At 45.2% G+C, this 21,903-nt stretch overlaps 1 protein-coding gene across 4 annotated transcripts in view; it reads right to left on the reverse strand.

Moving 5' to 3' along the window:
* Positions 1–668: 668 nt before the first annotated feature.
* Positions 669–21,903, reverse strand: part of THRAP3 (thyroid hormone receptor associated protein 3) — a 72,903-nt gene continuing 51,668 nt past the window's right edge. For 3 of the 4 annotated variants that reach the window (XM_047725578.1, XM_047725580.1, XM_047725579.1), the window contains 10 exons: positions 20,318–20,485; positions 15,186–16,091; positions 12,939–13,652; positions 11,604–11,776; positions 10,741–10,852; positions 9,602–9,686; positions 7,471–7,658; positions 4,572–4,767; positions 3,984–4,127; positions 669–2,268 (listed from right to left, as the gene is read on the reverse strand). In XM_047725578.1, coding sequence (XP_047581534.1) covers positions 2,047–2,268; positions 3,984–4,127; positions 4,572–4,767; positions 7,471–7,658; positions 9,602–9,686; positions 10,741–10,852; positions 11,604–11,776; positions 12,939–13,652; positions 15,186–16,091; positions 20,318–20,454 — 2,877 coding nt within the window. In that variant the 5' untranslated portion in view covers positions 20,455–20,485 and the 3' untranslated portion in view covers positions 669–2,046. The remainder of the gene's footprint in view (positions 2,269–3,983; positions 4,128–4,571; positions 4,768–7,470; positions 7,659–9,601; positions 9,687–10,740; positions 10,853–11,603; positions 11,777–12,938; positions 13,653–15,185; positions 16,092–20,317; positions 20,486–21,903) is intronic. The other variant, XM_047725581.1, reaches the window with a different exon arrangement.

Consider the following 21,903-nt stretch of genomic DNA (forward strand, 5'->3'; position numbering starts at 1 on the left):
ACAGAGCTACCACCGAGTTCTATTCCAAATCTCTGCTTTCCCTGGAAAGCACGTTCTCCCCATAACCCCACCCCAGAGTGCCACCAGGCTGTTCGCTTTCATAAAACACACCCAGACTCTCCTTGGGAAAAGCCAAGATAAAAGGAAGTTTAGGAGCTTTCGAGGCTCCTGCTCATAGCCAAGGCCAGAGCCAGCAAGGCCTGAAGTTGAGGGCCCATCTGGTGCCAGTCCCATCCTGGCTGGGCTTTCTGGTCATCTTTCTGCTCAGAAGGCTGAGGCTGTTAACCATCACCCTTGATCCCTGCCCCACCACTCTGGAAGCCAAAGTCCTTGCCCTTTACACCACAGTGCAAGAATCTGGTTCTCTTAGAGTGTACAAGGTATGGGATGAAAAACCACCAGGGTGGCAATGAGTTATTAGCCAGCAAAGGGTGGCAGTCTCCTCCCTGAACTGAGCATGGCACTGATGAGGAAGGAACTGAGCAACAGCCTCGAGACAGCCCTGAGAGTCACTCTTTCAGGTTCCCTGAAGCTGCTACAGCAGATATCCCCCCCCCCACCACACACACACACACACACACACACACACACACACACACACACTCACTCTCTTTCTCTCTCTCTCTCTCTCCCTCTCTCTCTCTAAGGGTGACAATGACCAGAGTCCATTTACATCTGCCTTCTTCATTTATTTTTTTATTTGCAGGAGGAGTTGAAACAAATTTTAAGGGTGTTTTAATTTTTTTTCCCCTAAACATGAATCATTCAAGTAAAACCAACTTAACTATAGAAATGTAGCAAAGTAAGGGGGAAAGAAGCACAACAACCCAAGAGGCAAAGGTTGGGGGCGGGGGGAGAAGAGGTGGGTGCAGTCCGCATATAACATATGCATAAATGCCGTATGATTCACCTGCTCAGGACCGCCTCCCCAGAAGGCAAGCACAAGGACCCATTTAAAGAGGATGTTTTTTCCCCCCAAACATCCAAGAATGTTTCAACTTAAAGCTTAAGGTTAAAAAAAAAAAAAAGGAAAAGAAAAAAACAAACCCCCACAAACCACCCAGCCATAACCACCTTCCTTAATCGACCATAGGAGTTTCTTTTCATTTTATAAAAAGATTAATAAAAAATATTGAAAAAATTATCTTCTCATCTTATATTTGTAAAGATAATAGAATTCAGAAGTTTCTTAGAAAACAGACCAGAAACTGCCGACCAGTTTCCACCCCTGTTGCTGAGAGGATCAGCAGGACTACAAAGTTTGGGATACTGGAGCTGCTGGTGGAGAATGGGATGCCCAGCCCAGAAAAAATCAGAAAATATTGGGGTGGGGGGACACGTGGGGTGTGATTAACAGCCATGGAATACATGGCTGTGCAGAAAAGGGGAACACAAGGTGGTCAGAAAGGCCTTGAACTCCTCCTCGACATACAAAACCGATTTTTACAAAGATCCAAGCAGTTTGGTCCCAAACTGAGGTGAACACTTCAATGTTTATTCACATGCTTTGTTTTCTCTTTGAAGAATCAAAGTTGCCCAAATTAAATCTTTCTGCTATTATTACTACATATGCCTAAAAAAGGAAAGAAAAAGAAAAAAAGGGATGAAGAAGGGCTTTTAAAATCAGGATAAGAAAGAAGAGATTGAAAATCATCAAATTAGTCCTCTTAGCTCCAAATGAAAGTAAGAACAAAACTGTCGGTTTCTAATAGGGAACAAACCAAAATCCAAGTATCGCTCTCCCCTCCCTACCCCAGCCCCCACCCCGCACACCAACAACAAATGAGAAACACAGCTAAAGCCCAACGTGTTGTGTTCTGCTCTGCTCAAGAGCCGGGCCTGACCCCAGGCTCCTTGGCCGTCCGCCTCTGTCCAGTGGGACGCAGCGCCAGGGATGCTTTCGGCTGTAGTAGGATTCTGCGTGGCTGGCTGGTGGGGGTTAGGGGTGGGATTTTTGCAATCTTCAGGCTCCTCTGTTTTGCTCCTCACCAGCCATCTTCCCAGCGCCCTCTCTCCCCTGGGCAGGGGCTCCCATCAGAGTGGCCCCTACTCAGTTGTGGGCTGTAAATTGTCCTTCTCTTCTCGGTTCTCTGTCCCACTCTCGTCGTCTTCAATCTCCCCTTCCTCCCCACTAAACTTGTCGTGGGCCCATTTGGGGCTGGTGCTGGACTTCCGGAACATGAACCGGCCTCGACCCCGAGGGAAGGCTCCTCGGCCTCGGCCCCGGCTCACCCACTTCTCACTGCCTTCACCTTCACGGTCATCATGCTGAGAGAAAAGAAAACTGCCATCAATCCCGGAGCGAACAAGAGTAGCCAGAACCCTCTTCTCCCCCAAATGTGACTTTCTCATACCAATCTTTTACCTCACCCCACCTTTTGTTGCTTTTCTGTCCTCCTCCCCTTCCCCCACTCCAAAAATGCTACTGATTCAGATCCAAGAGAATATTCCACTGGGGCCTAAGGCATTCTGAGGCAGTAACTGGGCATTACAATGACGATGATAAAATCTTCACTGAGCCCCAACAGACCTTCACCTCCATTATCTCCTTTAACCCTCACATCTACAGTACCATCACCATCACCCTCCACTCTGCCAGGAACTTAAGGTGACTTTATGTTATTTCATATTCCAGGTCTCAAAGGACAGGTCTGAGAAAGCCAAGCAAACACCAAAACATGAAACTCTATCTGGTCTGGGATGTCAGGGAGCTCGCTGGCACACAAGCTCTTGCCCACCCCAGCCAAGAACAGGCAGGGAGACCAAGGGCAAAATGACCCAGTCATGGTCTCAGACCTGTGAGTGGCAAAGGTAGAACCCAGAACCCAGCCTCCCATCTCTCTCTCGCCTCTGAATTTCACGCAGAGAGGCAGTGTGGCAGAGCAGGAAAACCCCAGCCTGCGTCTCGATCCTCCCCTGATAATCACCCGAGACAGAAGGGCTCCAATGACAGAATGAGGGAGAAAGCACTCTGAAAACTACAAGTTGTTGGTTTCATCAGCCCCATGGCTTCAAAACCTCTAAACCATCCCTGAGGCTCCAGGGATCAACTCAGCAAGAGGGCCAGCTGCTTCCCACCAGGGCTGCTGGTTCAACAGCCTAAACATGGGAGGCCAACAATGCTGCTTCAGGCAGCAAATGGGGACAGGGAGAAGGACTCAGATGGCTTTCACCTTCCCCCTGGAGCAGTTGCCACTCCAGCACCTGTGGAGTTGGCCCAGTCAACTTTCCCCTAGATGCAGGCCCAAGGATCCCTGAGGAGTCTCCAGGCAGCTCCCAGCCTCCCCAGAACAGGGAAGGTGGCTGTAAACCTGTGCCACTGCCGGTACAGCCCTGCACCAGTCCTGCTTGTGGCGAGGCAGCTTCGGCTGCAGGCTTACCTTGGTTACAATACTCCGAGTCCCATCTGCTTGGACCTGAGCCTGCTGTTCAAACAGCGGGCTGACAGAACTTACTCTCTGGCCAGGTAATCCAACCTAGACAAGCCCCAACGTGAGGGAGGGATGGAGGGAGACCCACAAAGTGCTTGCTGCCTAGGAATGACCAACAGCTCTGAAGAGAGACACCCCAGTGACATCTCATTCTGGAGACAGATCCTCTCCTCAAAGAGATCCTGAGCTGTCTTTTCTATCTTGTACTCGGGAAGGACAGCATGAACTGCGGACTTGGGGGAAGAGTGCGGACTCCGTCCCTGGATAAAGGCTGGAGGGCAGCCGAGGGTGGGCTAGCAATCAGACCAGCTCACAACTCAAAAGCCCAGAGCCACCCTTCCTGCTTATCCTGAAATCCACACACCTCCCAGATGAGGCCAGGATCCCGCCTCGCAGGAGAACACGCCTCTGGCCAGCAGTGCACTATCCCCCAAGTACACAGAACTCCTGCACATGCCTTTCATCACGGCTCTGGACAGACTGATGAAGCCTCGGGGTCAGCCATGCTATGTGTGAGGCCCCCGGCCCTTCCTGGTCATCCCAGACACATACCAGGTAATACTTCTTGCTTTTGGGCGTGTACTCGGGGTCCCACTCCTCCTCCCGGTTTCTCTTTTGAAAATCGTTGCTGCTGCTGCTGTTGTTGCTACCGGAGTAGGTGCCTCTCCCCCAGCCTCTCCCTCTGGCTCGAAACTGCTGTGGCATAAACGGGGAAAAAGAACAAAGAACTGCGTCAGGAGTGGAGAAAAACCATTCCCTGCCTTCTGCTCAAATACCTCTCTGGCACAGGACAGACAGGGATCCTCTAGTCAATCAGCCAATCAACTGGCTTCTAGCCACTCCCGTTCTGCTCAGGTCTGTAGTCCAGGCAGAGAACTGGACGGCACAAGGCCCTCCTCCCTACAGATGCCGCAGCAGTCAAGGTAAATGCGGAAATCTGGAGGCCAGAAGCCCTGAGAGACTTTCTAGGTAAGCACGATTACGAACAGAAAAATAACTAGAAGCAAAAAGCCTGGGGAAGGGGACACCACAGATTCTGGGATGTAGAGCTTGGGTTTCTGTAGCAAGGGTAACAAAACTAGTAACCTGATAATCACATAACCAGAACCTGCGGGAGCAGGGAGAGGGGGAGGATCTTACAAAGGTCCCTCGAGCTCTGCCGCCTCTTTCACTTGGACCCACGAAGTCTTTGGTCCCTAGTCTTGACTTGTCAAAGCCTGTGGTGCTCTCTTCCCTCTCCTCCGTCTCTTCAGTGTACTCCTCCGCTTTGTAGGAATGGGACGACTGGGATGAAGAGGAGGAGGACCTGGACCGGTCTCGTGCTCTCCGGTGCTTCCTATGAGAACAGAAGAGCCAGGGATTTAAATCAGTCGGCGCTGGGGGACAGCCCTCAGCTGGGGCCTCGCCAGAGAACCACGAGCATGTCTGTGATGAAGACACTGAAGACGCATAACCTCAAGACTCGCCCCCAGCTACCCACCCAGGGCACCTGGAGTTTCCTCTCAATTCTGAGTCATGTGTCTGTGTCTTAGCCAGGGAAGGGCCTGGGACATGAACAGTAAGAGGAAGAGAACGCGGCCCGCTGTGATACATACACGTGAACGAGGAAGGCAGACTGGGAGCCCTGATGTACTGAGCACCTTACATTACCTTCATTTCTCACAGGAAGAACGCGAGCTGCCTCACGGGCCTGTTCTTAAGACTGAACAAAACCACATGCTTCAACACTCTACAGGGACAGAGCAGGCAGGCTGCCAACGGCAACCGTGACCCTTCAGGAGCATTTCCCCATTTTATAGACAGCGGAGATTCAGGGTGACCAAGCTGAGCAGAAGCTGGGCTCAAAGCTAGCTCTAATTATACGACGACTCCATATGCCACCTCTCACTGAGCTCAAACAGGGTGAGTTAGTAAGCACAGGATCTGGCAAAACTCTTCCCAGAGTGACTTCCCGCCCTTCCCTTCATCTGAGAGCAATTATAGACTAGGGCAAATGAGCTTACTACAATGAGTCACTGTCTATGTACCAGAGGTCGGTGCCAGCCCTGCCATGTGCTGATGGAGCCCACTGGCTGCCTATAAGGTGGCAGAAAGGCCAGCCACCCAGGACTACAGAACGACTTAGGGGAGAAGCCGGCCAAATGCCAGGAACCTCTTGCTGTCCTCCATTATGCAAAGTATCCTTCTGCCTCCCCCACCACACTCCCTAACATTTAAGAAGCTCAACAACTTAAATATTTAAACCCTAGTAGCTCTTTCTAGTATTTACTCATAAGAAGCCTAAGTTATTGTCATAGGATTTTTTTTTTTTAAAGATTTTATTTGTTTATTGGACAGAGAGAGATCACAAGTAGGCAGAGAGGCAGGCAGAGAGAGAGAGGAGGAAGCAGGCTCCCCACCAAGGAAAGAGCCCGATGTGGGGCTCGATCCCAGGACCCTGGGATCATGACCTGAGCCGAAGGCAGAGGCTTTAACCCTCTGAGCCACCCAGGCGCCCCTGTCATAGGATTTTTATAACTAAGATGTGTAAGTCTTGACTCCTATAAGTCAGGGCTATTTTAAGAGGTTTTAAAAAATAAGACTCCAGGGGCGCCTGGGTGGCTCAGTGGGTTAAAGCTTCTGCCTTTGGCTCAGGTCATGATCCCAGGGTCCTGGGATCGAGCCCCATGTCGGGCTCTCTGCTCAGCAGGGAGCCTGCTTCCTCCACTCTCTCTCTGCCTGCTTCTCTGTGATCTCCGTCTGTCAAATAAATAAATAAAATCTTAAAAAAAAAAAAGACTCCAAAGGCACCAAAAGTCCCAGCACCGCCTTTCATACTTATGTGACCTTGGGTGAGCTGTCCTTCACTCCTATGACAAACAGTTTTGTCAACTGAGGCGTGACTTAGAGTGAGAGTAAGCGTGAGGGTAAGCATCTTTCTTCTTGCCCCATTCAGAGAATACTAGGGTTTCAAAGACTGCAAGGCAAGTCAGAGGAAGAGACACGTGTTCCAGGGAAAGCAATCAGGATCAATAATCCAAACCCAACCCTGAAATGCTGGAGGGGTCCTGCTGCTTCTCCACCAGCAGCGGCGCTGAGGACTGCTGTACAGCCACCTCCACTCTCCGCGAGGATGATCGAGTCCCTCATCAACAGGCAGCCCCAAAGGCTGGCAGGGCTCCCCGGGCAGAAGTAACACAGCGGAGAGGGAGACAAAGTGGAACAGAACACCTGGGTTTTGATGCCAGCTGATCATCTTAGACAAATCATCTGTTCTCTTAGACCAATCATTATGAGCCTGGCTTATCTTTCAAAATGGGCAAAACGGGTACCACACCAAGTGTTCAACTTATTTCAAAGGATTGTTATCAGCAAGTGGATATGAAAATGCTTGCCGGCCGAAGTTCACAGACAGCAAAAGTGGTGTTGCTTCATATGGGAAAGTGCAGGGCTTCAACTCCTCCATGTTTAATGAGACATGATTGAAAAGGCATGGAACTTTCACAGATGTAAACAGAAACGACAGGACCTTGGCATGTATGCTGCCCTATGACGTTCCACAATGCTGCCTTTGTTTAAAGAGTATTTGGAACACCTCACTTGGAGGTGTCTGTGAAACTAGTTCTGAAAAGGCATTTAAGATCAACAATCTTGTCCTATCTAGTTTCACTCTATTTCTTCGACAAAACCAGCCAACAACTTTGAACTGTTTCAAAAACGTAATGTCTCCACGAAGATTTGTGATGAAAAAGAACGTATCAAAGAAAATGCCTAACACAACCCAGAAGGAATTCCCAAGTCATTTTCTGCTCTGTCCATATAGCCAAATTAAATGCCCATCTCCCAGGAGGCCTTCTTTGGACAAGGATCACACCTACGTTAATGCAGAAATTCTGTTTTCAGCCAGGGACCTTACTTGACAGTTCCGTGGTATACAAGAACTGCTATCATTCCTAACCCTGAACTTCTCTGGCCTAGAAGGTCTGGTATACAGCCCAAAAGGAGCAGACAAGAGACCCCACACTCAAGAGTCTGAAGGAAGGAACAGAGGCTTACGTACTTCTGCTTCTTTGATCCTTTATGAGTTTTCTCTGTTTTCTCAGCTGATCTTTCCCTCGAGTGGCTTGAGTCTCTGGAATCTACTGATTCTCTTGATTTACCTCGTTTAAGATCTCTCTCCTTATGTTTTTTACGACGTTCAATATCAAGGCGGAGATCAACAGGATCATCTTTGTATTTTCCCTCAGCCTGCCGTAAGAGAAATCAAAATTAAGGTTTTTGGGATTCAGGGCTGACAACTCAACCACCCCACAAACTGTGGTTTCTACTCCAATGGAGTGGTGCAGAGGAAGCACTGGGAGTGTGAGGCTCCTCACCCAAGCTTGGAGGCATATAAGATGTCCCACAGAAGTCCCTTCCTGAGGGTCCCTCACAGAACCCAAACCATTCTCTAAAATGACGACGACTGCCTTCTGAAAATGCCAGACATCGATCTTGCCTTGTTTGTTTTCTCTGTTGCCCAGTAATGACTCTGGCTAGCCTACACGCTGAGTAGGCCCAAATCAGCTTCACAAGGTGGCCGGTTAGGCTGGCTCAGCCTAGTCACCACCAAGAGTGTAAATGCTGGTGTCGTGTCATCCTTCCCTACCTACACTGTGGCAGCCACCATAGGTTTACCCTCTCCTTGGAATTAGCTCTCAGTATGGAGCCCAACAAGAGACTGTGGGACACTTCGGCAGCCTTCCAAAATGCCCAGTTACAGTGAGAAATTGCTTTAGAGAGGGAACAGCAAAACCACAATGGAGAATCCACAAAGTGGCAATACCAGGTCAAATTTTATTTTAAAAAGGGAAAAGGCAGCAGCAAAAAAGGAAGGTACTTTTTTTTTTTTTGCTGACTTCCTTTTATTAAGTCGAATTCCCCAGGGCATGTGTGCTATGGATTCAGCGGTGGCGGCATTGCTGCATGCCCCAAACCAGGGCAAGGGCTTTCGACAGCTTGGGACACTCAGAGCACAGAGGGCCAGGCGGATTCAGGGACACTAAGCACTCGGACTTGGCTCATGGGAAGTAAAACCTCTCTAAAAGAGGAAGGAATGGGCAGTTCACTCCATATTAATATCTCATACAAAGTACTAAGTTTTTTGTTGAAATGAAGTTCAAGAAGGTTTATTTTTATCCTGTTCGTTTTTTAGAGGGAATGGGGCCTCTGTGCCCTCCAAAGACCCAAAAAAGGGCAGATGCTGCTCCCTGAGGCTGTACACCCACAGCACCTCTACGGAGCGGGCCCAAGAGGCCCAGAGGGCGAGCACTCTTCTGCTGTCTCAAAGCCTTGCATTTCACAGGGTCAGTGCCAAGCTGGTGAGAACATGAAGAAAAAGAAAGGAGGGGGAGCGGGGAGAGACGAGAGACTGTGCAGAGGGCCTCTCGTCACATTTGACTACCGAGACAAATTCATTTGGAAGACCTGAAGATGAGCATCTTTAGGAAAAGGTTTCAGCAGCACTGGAAGAGCCATCTTTAATTTTAAATTTCAACTGTATATGTGAATGAAGGTCAATAAATACTAAGAGACTTTAAAAAAAACCCAAATCTATTATTTCATAGTAAAAGATCGCATACAAGCCTTAACCTCTTCATTAACTCTGCGTGCACATCACTGCAAATGTAGCTGGGCTATCAAAATAATGTTTAGCTTTAAAGTAATAGTAACCAACAGATGATAAATATGGTACAATGTTAGGAAAAAAAAAAAAAACTGGACTAGCTGTTTAAAACAGTCTACCATGTTAAGATATGAATATTTCACTCTCCTCTGACATGCATGTCTTTTTGAAATCATGGTTGGAAATAGTGCATGTAATATAGTTGATTTGATAATACTTACAAGCAGAAAAATATCACAAAAAGTTTCTTCTCTCATCATGGGCACTTGTTCCAAAACTCCTCTCTTTTTTTTCTCAAGCTCACCTCAATAGACTTTGGGGTCATTTACCATATTCTAACCACTTCACAAAGGTTGTTGATACATTTAATAAAAATTAACCCTTTGTAGTTCATTTTTAGAATTATGCCCATCCTTAAAAGAAAAACACAAACTTAAGTAGAGAGTAATTTAAACAAACACATTTCTGTCAAGTTCATGCCCAACGCACTCATTTTGTTGGAATTACGATCAAAGCAACAGTTCACCTTATAGCCAGGTTCCCGTGGACTTTTCATTTCATCATGAGCCAAACCATGTTTTCTGAATGTACTGGGAGAAATGTCTATCCTCCTAAAAATTGAAAATAGGAAAACTATTTAATAATCCCCATAGTGTGAATATATTATTGGTAGTATTTTAGTTCCTCAGTTGGTTAAGAGAATCCTCGGCATTCCTTTTAATTATGTTTCATAACTTACAAATATATATTACTAATATTCTTTGCTTATATATTTATCCTGTCCCATAGGTGTGTCTGTGTATAGGCACATGGGCGCGCGCGCACACACACACACAGAGACCAACTTCTCAGTCAAACTCAAACTGAAGAAAACTTCTTATTCCTTCCTAGTACTGTTACAGCCAGGAAGACAGACTCACCTACACCCACGCCTATAATCTCAAGTTCACATCAAGACTATCCATGCCCTGCTAACCTCAAAGAGCAGTTTTCGTCTTGGGAATAAGAATATAATGGACCATTATTTACCTATGAGGTAAGGTCTAGGTGAGAAAAGTGCCTGGCACATACACACATCCCAAAGACCCCAGACTGTTGCAGAAACATGGTTCTCCTCCCTACTACAACCGGATGGTTAGTAAGAAATTAAAGCTATAGCCAAGTTTGTTTCTAGACAAAGCCCCTATGTGCTGAATATGCTCCCACAACTGAATGTGGCGGTCTTTAAAACTGCTGGGCTTTTAAACCCTTTGGACATAATCCTCCAAGCTCTCCCATGCACTGGAAATTCTTCTAAAAGAAGAACTGCTACATGGAACACATGCGTTCCATATATCAGTCCTGGAAAAAAAGCTTAACATTTACTCCACCTGCAGGAAGCTCACCATGGTCTCAGGTTATCATCTGCCAGTTCCCAAGAATACAAGGATTCATCTATATCAAAAGGCCAGTCCTTCCTCAGGCCCAAAGTGAAAAACTGCAGTCATCAAGGCATCCCCTTTCCACTCAAACTACAAACACCCACTGCTATCCTAGCATCTGGAGAATGTTCACCCTAAACTCTGCTGCTGAGGCACCCACCTAACATTGACAAGAACAAGATGAGTTTATCATTTGATGAGCAAGCTTTTATGGCCACCTCCAGCGTAAGGCCCAAGTCCTCACCTGTGTATCTCTGGGCTTTTCTTGTTTTTAGCTGCCTCCTGCTCAGTTCCCCTCTTTAGGTATTTAGTAAAGCGCTCATGCAATGTCATTCCTGAGGACCCAAAGTGATGTTCTGTGGGAATTCAAAGAAAAACACATTACACTCTCAAAGGCGGACCAAATATTCAACTCTTCTGCATGAACCCGAAGCCACAGAGATGTGACTCAAGTAGTCAAATCCATGTAACAGACACACTGAAAAGGGGATGGAAAGATGCCCAGGTCACACACCATACAATGTTGGCTACTGAATGTCCACTGTTGCTCCCTGTCTTAGTATGTGGATATGAGGAAACCCAGAGCTCACTTCTCTGTGAATCATGGCACCAACTCCCCCTGGAGCTAAAGTTTCAGGTAGAACCTGTAACTGGCCCACCCCAGCTGCTGTATCACTTCTCTTTACCACTCCCCAACCTGCCCACCTCAGTTTGCCCAGGACATGGCAGAAAAACGCAGAGAAGAAATTCACACCACTAGGTCTCTGAGAGACCTCTAGAGGCTTCCATCTGATAGACAGGAAAAAAGAGAGGTGCTGGAAAAGCCACACTTCATACTTCCTTCTGCAAGCCTTATGTGAAGGATTTTACCTATTCTCACGATCACAGGTTACTAGCATTTCATAATCTTCAACACTGTAATTAAAAAATGGAAACTCCTCCTTGGAAGGAATTTCCTTCGAGCCAGTCCCTAGCTTCAAAGGCACTTTTGATGAGATAAAGAGGCCCGAAAGGCTCCCTTACAAACCCGGTCATCATTGTGCTTGTAGCAGAGGAAATGAAGCCTGCAGAAAGGGCGCTCGAAGCAGGCTGGGGGTGTGCACTCACCTTTCACATGGTGAACGATGGTCACTATGTGCTGGGCAAACAGTTCAGAGGGGCTCCGCTGAGATTGAGCTGACTGTATGTGCTGGAAAATGGAACGAAATTCCTGTTCCTTTTTGTTGCTATGGACTAGATCCCGACAAAGCTTGCGTTCCTGAGCCAATAAGCCACTGGGTCTGGAAAAGAAACATAGGGAGGCCCAGTGTAACAAGATATACAGAAAGTCCAAACATTTAAACCCTAGAAAAGCAATGCTTTTCTCCCCGAGAGTTTTAAATTTACCCACAAAGTTGATTTTTGCTTCCCACCAAAGTTCAAAGTAACCTCAGGGGACCATAACGATGGGAAAGGAAGGTTAAGGGCATCCAAAATCTCTCCCCTTTTCTCAGTGGGAGTCCTTAACAGGAACAAATGGGCAGGGCGAAGTACTGAACCTCATTGAGTCTTGTTTTCGGAGTCACTGAGCTTTTAACACACACAACAAACAGAAGAGTATTTTAAAAGATCAACTAGCGGGACTCCTGGGTGGCTCAGTTGGTTAAGCGTCTGCCTTCAGCTCAGGTCATGATCCCAGCATCCTGGGATCGAGTCCCACATCGGGCTCCTTGCTCGGCAGGAAGCCTGCTCCTCCCTCTGCCTCTGCCTGCCTCTCTGCCTGCCTGTGCTCGCTCACTCTCTCTCCCTCTGTCTCTGACAAATAAATAAAATCTTAAAAAAAAAAAAAAAAATCAACTAGCTTGGCCAGCCAGGACCACTCAGTGAAGTGGGATGGGGCCAGAATGCTGCTCAGGTGTACTTCCCACTGGTGCCGCGGTACAGTTTTTGCCCCAGGTACAAAACACAGTCAGCCTGGGCTTCTTCACTCTGCTCAAGCTGGGCCAGGCAACCCTCCCCCACCCCTGCCCCAACTTTTAAAACTGCTACCTTATGTGATGGAGGTGTGTAATAACAGACTTCAGTAACCTAGTTAGGAACGGAAAAATGGATTCTAAACAGCTCCACAAGGCAAAATCATCTTAAACACATTTAAAGGAAAAAATGGGATGATGGCAAGTAGGGTAATGGATAGAGGTCAAGAGGAGGGGGGACCCAACACCCAGAAAGCCAGTCACTGAAGACTAAAAGATGCTTTATCACCCCTGTGATACGGTCCCTAACACACAACTGCTCAGTGACACGTAATTCCAAAAACAGGTGAACGTTATCAGCACTGAAACTTGGACAGCAGGAGAAATACAGGAGGGGCCTGTCCTGGTTCCAGAACATCCTCAGGAAGAGGGGTTAGGAGATGCCCCTTATAGCCCACTAAAGCCCTGAGGTTCAAGGACTACATCTCACCTCGCAAGGTCCTCATCAAAAGAGTCCATCCGGACATTGACCTGGGCCTCTCGAGTAATGGAAAAGGAAGACTTCCCTGTGGAGAAGTCTCCTTTGGCTCCCAGCTTCTCTCGGCTCTCAGAGGTCTTTCTCGGGGGAGGTGATGAGCTTTTCTCCTGGACTGCTTTGTAAGCGGTCACTCGGAAATTCTTTTCAGGCACAAACCCCCTGTGCCCACTTTCGGTTCTCTTGGGCCCTCCCCGATCCTCCTTCTTGGATCTCTCTGAGAAGGATTCGTCCTCCAGCTCCTCTGTTTTCCTCTGCTTTTCCTTCCCTGGAGGTGCATATGCCAGGCCCTCCCATTTGCCGGCCTTCTCCTCGTCCTGGTTTCTGTTTGCCGCTGCTAGGGCTTTCGACATGAATTTGGGTTCATCGTCGAACTCCGATTCCTTCCTTCCCTTAGCTTTGTCCTTATCTTGGTCATCCATGTCTTCCTTATGGAAGTCTGCCATCTTCTTCTCAAAGTCATCTCGAAGCTTATACCTTTTGGGAGACTGGCTACCCCGAAAAGATTTGTCGGTATCCGTTTTGGGAGCAAATGGATCAGATTTCATTTTCGCATCACCCAAGCCCGTGTCAGAGAAGCTCCCTTTCTCTTTCATTTTCTCTTTATCGGTATTTGTTTGTTTCTGTTCCTTATCTTTTCCATTCTCAGTCTTCTGCTCATCTAGGTACCTATTTACAAAAACACAAGGGAGACACAAAAGAGGCCCTTTAAGCAACCTGATCTAAAACAGCACCATCTGGTCTTGTGTTTTTGAGTCTTTGAACAAACATGTCTTGTGGATTCCAGTATTACCAAAGGACTTTCTACTTGATTACTTTCTAGTAATTTCTGAAAAGCAGCCTTTCACAGATCTATGAACTTGGATGCCATTTAAGAGAAAAATACACGGTCCATAGAGTTGTGTTACAAGAGCAACCCAAAAGAATACAGCAAAGGTCATTTTTAGGATACTAAAAAACAAAAACCTACTTACCTGTAAGTGGTCTAGGAAAAAAAAAATTAAGGTCTTATCCAACCTTCACTCAGTCACTTAAAATCTGCTTTCAGCAAAGTTAACATAGAATGTTCAACCTTGGACTGATTTTGCTTTTATACAACTCACATTTGGAAATACAAGTCTCAAAAAGAGACTTCATGTTTGCTTCAAGTCACCTAGAAGATCTAAATATGAAATATACTGTGAACACAAATAAAAACAAAATACAAGTTAATGGGGGGAAGGGGACAGAAACCATCCTACTCTTTCTTATGGAAAAGCAGAGCTCATGCCGGAGTCTCCTAATGAGACTCCCAATTCTGGCAGGGAACCACACCTACACTTTAAAGCAGAGTCACTGAAGATTGGCAAAGTGCACAGGCTGAACATCTCATCTGTACCATTAATGATGAAAGTCTGATCAAGTTATAGTGGCACTGCTTCGGCAAAGAAGAAATCGAAGGACAGCAGGACATCAAAGAATATGCTAATAAGAAGGAAATGGGGGAGGGGGTGGAACCCAGTAAATCCCTCTTGACAACTAGTCCCCATACAACTTCCCTGTTGTGTCTGTGCCATCCCAATCCATCCAACCACACAAACAAAGATTCAGGTTCCAACTCACCATGTCCCCCAGAGCAGAAAGACAGAAGCATGGTCACGTCCTCTCCTAACACGCAGCCTGGTCGGCTTCTACTGGGACACACACCCACCTTGTGATTTTAAAACAAGGGCTTCCTGGACTAAGCCTTGGGCTTTCCCATTCTGCCCAGTCTCAACTGGAGAGTGTGAGGGTACGAGGTGTAGCTCTTCACCATGATGGGCTGATGCAGATCGATCACAGTAGATGGTGGGTCCTACAGGGTCTAACAGCTCCAATGGGCATTCATTTTGGCAAAGACCGTGTTTTTGATAGCTGACCCACAAATCTCTACTGTTCTCTGGCTTACATTGGTAGAATCCAAGGCAAATTTTATATGTGAAAACATCATTGCAGAGCAGTCTAAAACAGCTTTATGCTGCAATACAAATTCAGGAAGGTAGGAAAGCTAGAGTTAAGCTAAAGATTTCCTTGGGTGGTGTTTTCAAGTTTGCTAATGCGAAGTTTAGGAAACAGGGATTACCTTATTACCATTCATCAGAGCTCTAACTGAGATCACATTACAATTAAGCTGCCAGCTGGGGAGGCAGGAACACCACCAGGGAGGGGAAACAAGACACTTGCCTCTTGGTGTAGGCTGCTCCTCCTGGAGCAGATGCCTCCTCCTTCTGAGACGAGCCATACGTGGAGCCAGTGGCCGGTGGACTCTTACCCACAGGGCTCTTTTTGGATGGACTCAAGGACCCAGAGCCATGATCGAATTGACCTTGGTGTGACCCAGCCTGGTACCCAGCACCACTCTGCAGAGTTGAGCCCATCTGGGACGTGTTGGAAAGCGGAGGGCTGGGTTTTGGCACAGGGCTTGGACGGGGTGAGCGCCGCCTCACCACCACCGACTGGAGTGGACTTTTAAGAGCAGGGCTTCGCTCCCGGGGGCTCAACTCAGAAACGGCAGAGGCCCGTGATGCAGAACCAGCACTGTATGTGGTGGCATCTGGCCATGCTTTCGAACTGTCAGATGCTTTTGTATCTTGAGAGGTGCCTCCAGAGAACGTCTGTTCCTTGGCCTCGTCTCCTTGGTTATCCCCAGCAGCCTGAGATGGCCGGCTATCCTTGGAAGAGGACTTTTTCTCCTTTGCTGACTTGCGCTTGGAAGATTCCACTCGGCTGTGGTTGGAGGAAGAACGAGAGGATGAGGAGCGCCTTGACCTGTCAGAGGAAGACTTATCGGAGTTTCTAGAATGGCTCCTGGATCTTGGTGAAGGGGACCTTCTCTTTGGGGACCGGGATCGGGAACGGCCCCGACGAGGACTATATGCTTGCCGGTAATTCTGCCAATTGGAGCGGTAGTTTCCATAGCCACCTCGGTTATACTGGCCCCACGGATAAAAGCCTCTGTTGCGCCCACGGAAATAATAGGGCCTTCTATAGCCTCTGTTGTGACCTCGGAAATCCCGATTCTGATACACTCTTGGGTGATTTCTCTCTCTGTTATGAGCTGGAGAATATGATCTGGAACGAGACCTAGAACTGAAAAGGGGGATGGGGGAAATATTTGAATTTTTGACAAAAGCCCTTTTATTTAAGAAATACCTGCCAACAAAGAGGTACAGTTTCAAACCTTGTTCTTAGGTATTTTATTTTCAGTTTTGTTCTCAAAGAAACAAACTTAAATATTTAATTCCACTGCTGACCCACATTAAGTGCAAACATATAGATAAAAATCATTTTCACCAACGATCCACTGAGACCGCTTCATTACTACCACAGCACGTTTCTTTTTTTTTTTTTTTTTTTTTACTGTAGCACATTTTAAACAGATATCAAATGTTCTTAATGTAGTAAGCTAAACAAAGCCATTTTGATTAAAGTATACAAGTTGCTTTGAGTTTCACAGTGGCTCTAACAGGTCCCCTACATCCCCGTAAGTCAGGAAGAACACAAGCTCGGGTCTGTAGACTTCGGGGCAGGCTGTGCAGGTCCTTCAGCCCCTCCACTGGCATAACCTTCTACTCCTCATCCCATTCAGCCCTCTCTGTCTGTGCAGGGTTACTTTCTTAGAGTCCACTACGACCTGGGATTGTAAATACGTAGTCCCAAGCAAAGAACACTTAAATAGGAACTTGGAGAATGCAATTTCCAAAGCTTAAAAGAATTCACTGAAATCGGATCAGCAAAAAAACAAATAAATAATGGGTTTTTTTGTTTGTTTGTTTTGTTTTGTTTTTACTGAGAACCTGGATATGGTCTCACTACTCAGGTCTGAGTTTCTGTTGCTGAATACAAGATCCTACCTGGGTGCCACAAGAGGGCACCATCTGATCACAAGACACCCAAGCACACAGGTTAACCTAAGAAAACTATAAAATCAGCCCTCTTCCCGCATCACCACCCACGTTTCTTTCAAGCCAACCTAAAGCCTAGTGTTGTGTTCTTCTTCATTCAACAGTATGGAACCCTAATAGAGCAAAGGCACATTTCCGGAACCAGGAGGATTCAATAGCGACCTAATAACTTTGTAAAAATTTCATGCTTATGAATGCTAGGCTTGTCAATGCTAGGGAGCATGTTAGGGAGCTTCGAATGCTAGGGAACTTCGTTTCCACCAAAAAGCCAAAAACTGTTATCTGTTGGGTATAAAAATCCAGTGGGGTCCTTGTATACCCGATATGCCTTGTCAACTGAGACACAGATCATTCACAATAACCACTACTCCTGAACAGTTAGATAAAAATATGTAAAATTATTAGTCTTTCCAAAAATATTTTCTTCATATATAGTAGGATAAAAACCCTTTGGTTAATCAACAGAACTTTCCATATTAGACCTAACTAGGAACAGATACATTCTGTTTGCCTGTTTTATAAATAACTCCATTTAGCAAATGTGACAGGTCTTAACTAAACAATGGTGTTTTTAAAAAGAAACTTACATTTAATTTAATCTAAAGAAGATAAAGTGGAATTGGTCTTCCACTCCTTATTACCCATGGTGTTCAGGTTCTTTACCTACCCCAAGAACAACAGTGACTGGCAAAAATGCATCCTATTATTGGTTGTTAACGGTTGCTATTAAAGTACAATTAAAAAACAAAAGCAAAAACTTACCTTCCATACTTTTCATTCGAAAACAGTAACAACATAAGAAAAGAAGGAAGAGGCAGATGCAGGCTATGAAACTGAACATGACCCGATTAAATGGCTATACTCGAGAGAGGTGATGCACCACCAGCACTAAGGAGGGTTTAATTCATGTTCCCATCCTCAGAGGCTACTGCTGCTTCTGTCACCAACTACTAGAGGGCCCTGTGGCATACTGCATCCAAAACCCGCAGTCACTGCACTGATGCAGGAACGTGAGTCTCTGCAGATTGCAAATGAAGTTATTTACGAGAAGTCACTTAAAAGGATACGGTCTGTGAAATACAAGGAAACAATCAATTTTCTCCAATTCTGTAGAACTCAGCAGTTAAGTTAATTTAAAGGCATGGTTTCTCAAACTCTCTGGATAGTATATTTTCCTTATAGGAGAGGGAAAATAAAAGAAAAAAAAATCATGGAACAAATAAGCCAGAAATAAAAATTGAACATCCAGTGGCAAATTTATCTGTTTCTAAAAAACAGAGATGTCAGACTAGAATCGAATATAAAAACCTGTTTTTTAGTGGAGAAATTCCTTCAAGATAACAGTCTTCTCAGTATAAAAGATAGCACATAAAGTGGCTCTAGACCTACCCCCGCACATACTGCTCAAGATATTTTCCCCTCATATGCCAAGTCAATGACCATGCCAAATAATCTGTAGAGGAAGAAGAGATCTGTCTAGACAGATCTGCCCAGAATCCCAGTTATCACAGATACTTCAGAGCTTGTTAGCATTTTTCACGCTGGTTTGTGTCAGTTCAATTTTGTCACTCAGTTTTGGTTTTATTAGCCTCTTGTTTTTGAGCCAGTTACTTGATTTCCATTCACTCAATTAAGTTTTAAAGTGTTACCTTTCAGAACCAACTGAGATAAACTGAAATTTAAATGGCCCAAATCTAAACTCTATGTGCAAGGCAGGAGTTACGAAAAGCCACTGCTCAAACCCCTATCTTTTTTTTTTTTTTTCTTCAGATTTTATTTATTCATTTGTCAGAGAGAGAGAGAGAGAGAGTGAACACAGGCAGACAGAGTGGCAGAGGGAGAAGCAGGCTCCCTGAGGAGCAAGGAGCCAGATGCGGGACTCGATCCCAGGACGCCGGGATCATGACCTGAGCCAAAGGCAGCCGCTCAACCAACTGAGCCAGGCAGGAGTCCCTCAATCCCCTATCTTGACAGCAACTTCCTAAGGTAGATATAAATGTATTTAGTGGGCTCCCTCTTCTTTTTCCGGAGAGGTGAAAGTTGGGATAGAAATTTACTTACATGGATTCTCACACAAATGGGCAACAACCTCTATTTAGCCTATGCTTGAACTAAGTTTGGTATAAAAATGCATGCCCAAAAACCAGAGGAGAGGAAATGTTAGGACTCATTACCCTCAAGGTGTAATGTTATCTTTAAAAATAAAAAATCTAGTGTTTCTTTTGTTTGAGGAAGAGACTCATTATATTCTACCTTATTATCAGAATCATTAATATTTATGGCCGCCAACTTTTTATTCACCCTCTGGTCTGAAATTAATTTTCAAGGAGGTCTCTTACAGATTCTGCTTAAGAATCAACTTGTTCTCATCGCTTCTTGGCCTTTTGGCTAGGATCAAGTGAAGAATTAACTTGTTCTTATTGGGAGGAAAGGGAAAAAAAAAAAAAAAAGAATCCCACCAACCGTCTCTTTAACACATTTTTAGGAATACTACAAGACTATGGGAATAAAGAATGCAGCTTAATAACTACTTTTCCTATGGTTTATTTTAAATTTCATAATCAGTTCATTTAACAAAAGAACTCTAGATACTCGTGAAATAAAGAATGGCGGGGGTGGGCGGGGCCCCAAGTGTTGAGACTGAGAAATTATCTCCCTGCCTGGTGCAATTCTGACAAAAATAACAAAACTGTGCACATTATCCCCCTTTGGTAGTTAAATACAACAACATTCACATGTAGAAACTTGTATATACTAAAAGGTTCTTGTCTACTCCTAAAGATGTCAATACTGGCTAAATTAAAGAATACTGGCAACAAATTAAAAAGAATTCTTTGTACACTTAGGCACAGTGATGTCTACAAGAGTTACTTTTGAATAGCTTTGCTGTGGTTTACCAGACAGACACCTTTTATTAGTAACTGGCACATCGGGTATATGCAAACGATTCCCATTAAGTTTTTAAGGTTTAATTATGTTAGAGTTAATAAGGCTGCTTTCCTCACAATGTCGGTCATACTATTAATCCTCTTAGCTATCTTTTCTTTGCCGATGATGCATATAAACTTTGGTCCAAAGCCTCCAGAAATACTCCAGGAAAAAACAATCAGGTGTAGAGATTTGAAGCAAGAAGCTCAGATAAAAAAACAAAACGCTCTTTCTTCCAAAGTAGATGAGAAATAGTACATGCTGGCAGAGGAGAAAAGGAATTAGGCAAACAGCACGGCACTCAACGCGTGATTTGGATTCGCAGTGTTTCAAGAAACCTGTAATATCTTACAGCCCATTATCCCTCTGCCTGAAGCCAACCCATTCCAACTGAAACTCACAGAAAGAATCCAGCAAAAGCTCTTCAGACACCCACAATCATAGATGCAACGGTTATCCTGATACACAAACACATCCCCTTACCTCAGTCTGCGCTTCCTTGAACGAGAGACAGATCGACTTCGGGACCGAGACTTCGAAAATGAACGAGAACGAGATCTTGATGCAGATCTTGAACGAGAAGAGCGAGATCCAGACTTGGATTTGTTTGTTTTTGACATCTCTGAAGAGAAGGTCACTTTTCAGTTACACCTAAAATAAAACAGATTCAAACAAATGAGGGAATACCTCTGCAAACTTGAACTTCTCTGGACACTTAGAAACAATTAAACACACACACACACACACACACACACACACACACACAAAACAACTAATTAAAAACACTTTGCCCTTTTACCAAGAGGGATTTCTATGTTAACTGTACTTCAATTAAAAAGAAAACTTTTTTTTAGGGGCACCTGGCTGACTCCGTTGGTAGAGCACGCAACACTTGATCTCAGGGTTTGTGAGTTTGAGTACCGCGTTGGGCCTGGAGCCTACTTTAAAAAAAAAAAAAATTTCTTTTTAAAGGAGGGATTTCTAAGCAGTACAGTCCCAAACAGTTCAAGCCACAGCAGCAAATGGAAAATCTGACCTGTAGCCCTGATTTGGGAACAAAATGAAACACTGACAACAGTGAGGGGAGCTACCAATGATTTGGTAAATACAGTCTTTTGTCAATAAGCAGACAAATTTTTCAGACTAAGTCAACTGTTAAAAGTATTGAGACCTGAGGCAGGTTTCCCAATTCTAAGAAAGAAAACCCTATGCAATGGGATCTTGGTTACTAAGTATATGGCAACATCTGACCATTTTCTACTCCCTGGGCCTTAAAGTCATGAGGCAAACCCATAATACTTAATTCCAAGAAAAAGATGAAGAAAGTGTCACAGAACAACAAATGGGACTGGGGAAAACTGACAGCTACATGCAAAAGAATGAAACTGGATGACTTTCTTCTTATACCACACACAAAAATAAACTCAAAATGGATTAAAAGGACCTAAATGTGAGACCTCAAACCCTAAAAATCCTAAAAGAGAGCACAGGTAGTAATTTCTCTGACACTGGCTATAGCAACATTGTTCTAGATGGGCCTCCTGAGATGAGGGGAAACAAAAGCAAAAATAAGCTATTGGGACTCCATCAAAATAAAGAGCTTCTCCACAGTGAAGCAAACAATAAAACAAAAAGACAACCTACTGAATAGAAGATATCTGCAAATAATTTATGTGAGAAGTAGTATCCAAAATATACAAAGAACTCATACAACACACACACACACACAAACACACACAACCATTAAAAAATGGGCAGAAGAGGGGCTCTTGGGTGGCTCAGTAGGTTAAAGCCTCTGCCTTCGGCTTGGGTCATGATCCCAGGGTCCTGGGATCGAGCCCCGCATCGAGTCCCGAATCGGGCTCTCTGCTCAGCAGGGAGCCTGCTTCCCCTCTCTCTCTGCCTGCCTCTCTGCCTACCTGTGATCTGTCAAATCAATAAATAAAATCTTAAAAAAAAAATGGGCAGAAGACAGAACATATTTCTCCAAAGACATACAGATGGCCAAGAGACAAAGGAAAAGATGCCCAACATCACTCATCATCAGGGAAATGCACATCGAAAACCAC

This window comes from Lutra lutra, chromosome 4 (assembly GCF_902655055.1).
Source record: "Lutra lutra chromosome 4, mLutLut1.2, whole genome shotgun sequence".
Classification (NCBI taxonomy): Eukaryota; Metazoa; Chordata; class Mammalia; order Carnivora; family Mustelidae; genus Lutra; species Lutra lutra.